The sequence below is a fragment of the Pyrgilauda ruficollis genome, unplaced genomic scaffold, assembly GCF_017590135.1.
Source record: "Pyrgilauda ruficollis isolate IOZ18807 unplaced genomic scaffold, ASM1759013v1 scaffold3750, whole genome shotgun sequence".
In the NCBI taxonomy this organism is placed as follows: domain Eukaryota; kingdom Metazoa; phylum Chordata; class Aves; order Passeriformes; family Passeridae; genus Pyrgilauda; species Pyrgilauda ruficollis.
Window position 1 is genome coordinate 1 of NW_024525213.1, and position 1500 is coordinate 1500.

Sequence of the window (1500 nt, forward strand, 5' to 3'; positions counted from 1 at the left end):
AAATGGTTCTTTAAGGGTCCATAATTTATTTTATTTTCTCTTTCTTTAGCAAAAGCACAAACAGAAATCTAAAGGGGACAGTGTGCGAGCTGTACGGGTGAAAACTAAGGCCCCTTGGATACCCCCAGGCAAAACAAGCACTCGTGATACCATCTTGAAGTGGGAGGTACAGCTGGTTTTGCTCTTTAAAACAAACTTGGAGGTTTAGCCAAGGTTGAAGAGAGCACTTGTGTAGTGAGAGATTTGGACAGATCTGAAAGAAGGCTACCATCCCCTACCATCTATTTGAAGTGTCTTCTGCAAATCTTTTTCTCTTTTTAATGTAGAAAAACTGAGAATTCATAAACATCCTGTGGCCATGCCTTTTTGTCTCTAGAAGCCAGACACATTTATTTTTTTATTGTAATTTTACTGGTGCACTTCAAGATCTCATCTGGAGGCTCAGTGAGGGACTGCTAGTCTCAGTGTCTTCTAAAGTATGGAGCGTTTGTGTAGCATTGCATCATTTTTTCTTTCTCATGGGTTGATGGTTTTACCTGTTGTATTCCTGGCACCTCCTAGATGAGGATTTGAGCTTTGATCAGTTTTTCTTCTTTTTCATTGTACTCTTTCTGCATTCTTGACCTTTCCCAGATGGAAAGAGAAGAGCTGTTTGTAAACAATGTTTTTTTCTTTCCTAGCCTTGCTGCAGTGATGTGACCCAGTCTCTGTTTTTTGGCAATGTTAGAATATTATTTATAACATTATACTAAAAAAATTATCCCCTTTATTGCCTGGCAGGAATCAAGTGAACGCCTGGAAGCTACACCTAACGCTGAGTCTGACAGGATGCAGTCAGTACTACGCCTCAGTGACCTCTCCACGGATGACGATGATCCCGCTTGCTGCAAAATTAACAAATATGAGAAGAAGATAGATAGCCTGATGAGCATGGTGGGAACACTGAAGAAAGAGGTGAGGAGACAGTGGAAAGACTTGCTGACTGGGGCTTTGTAGCTGATCTTTTGACAAGAGGAGGCTGGAGGCAGGTCTTGGTGCAATGGAAGGCTGCCCAGGCTGTTGGTAGCTTGCTTGAAAATCAGTCCGAATTGTTTAGAATAGCTGAACTATCCTGGTGAGAAATTCACTAAGCCACATTATGAAACATTTCAAAATATTATTAATTTAATAAGGTATTGCTGTGCTTTAGGTTCCAAATAATCTCTCCAGCCCAAGCCCAAAATCTGAAAACTGATGTCTCCAGAAAGTGAAAAATACAATGCATTGATGTTTTATTGTCAAAAAATCCCCTTATTCAATGAGATTGTTTCTTCTCATTCAGTTTCAAAAACGTACAACCCAGTGATGTTGTGTTTTCCAGATAAATAGGCTCTTATGTACTTGACACCACTTAAAAAATATGTGGGAGATGTTCCCAACTCTCATAAGATGCATCACGATGGGCGTAAACTGCATTTTTAACATTTTGTTAACACTCAGAGTAGCAAATTCTGTATTATT

The 1500-nt window shown here is 39.6% G+C and overlaps 1 protein-coding gene across 1 annotated transcript; it reads left to right on the forward strand.

The window, feature by feature from the left end:
• Window positions 1–49: 49 nt before the first annotated feature.
• On the forward strand, window positions 50–996 carry LOC121358143 (outer dense fiber protein 2-like; the record flags this gene model as incomplete). The annotated part of the gene is made up of 2 exons (XM_041476067.1): window positions 50–166; window positions 781–996. Coding segments are annotated over 2 exons (333 nt in total), but the record flags the coding sequence as incomplete, so codon positions are not given.
• Between the last annotated feature and the right edge of the window lie 504 nt (window positions 997–1500).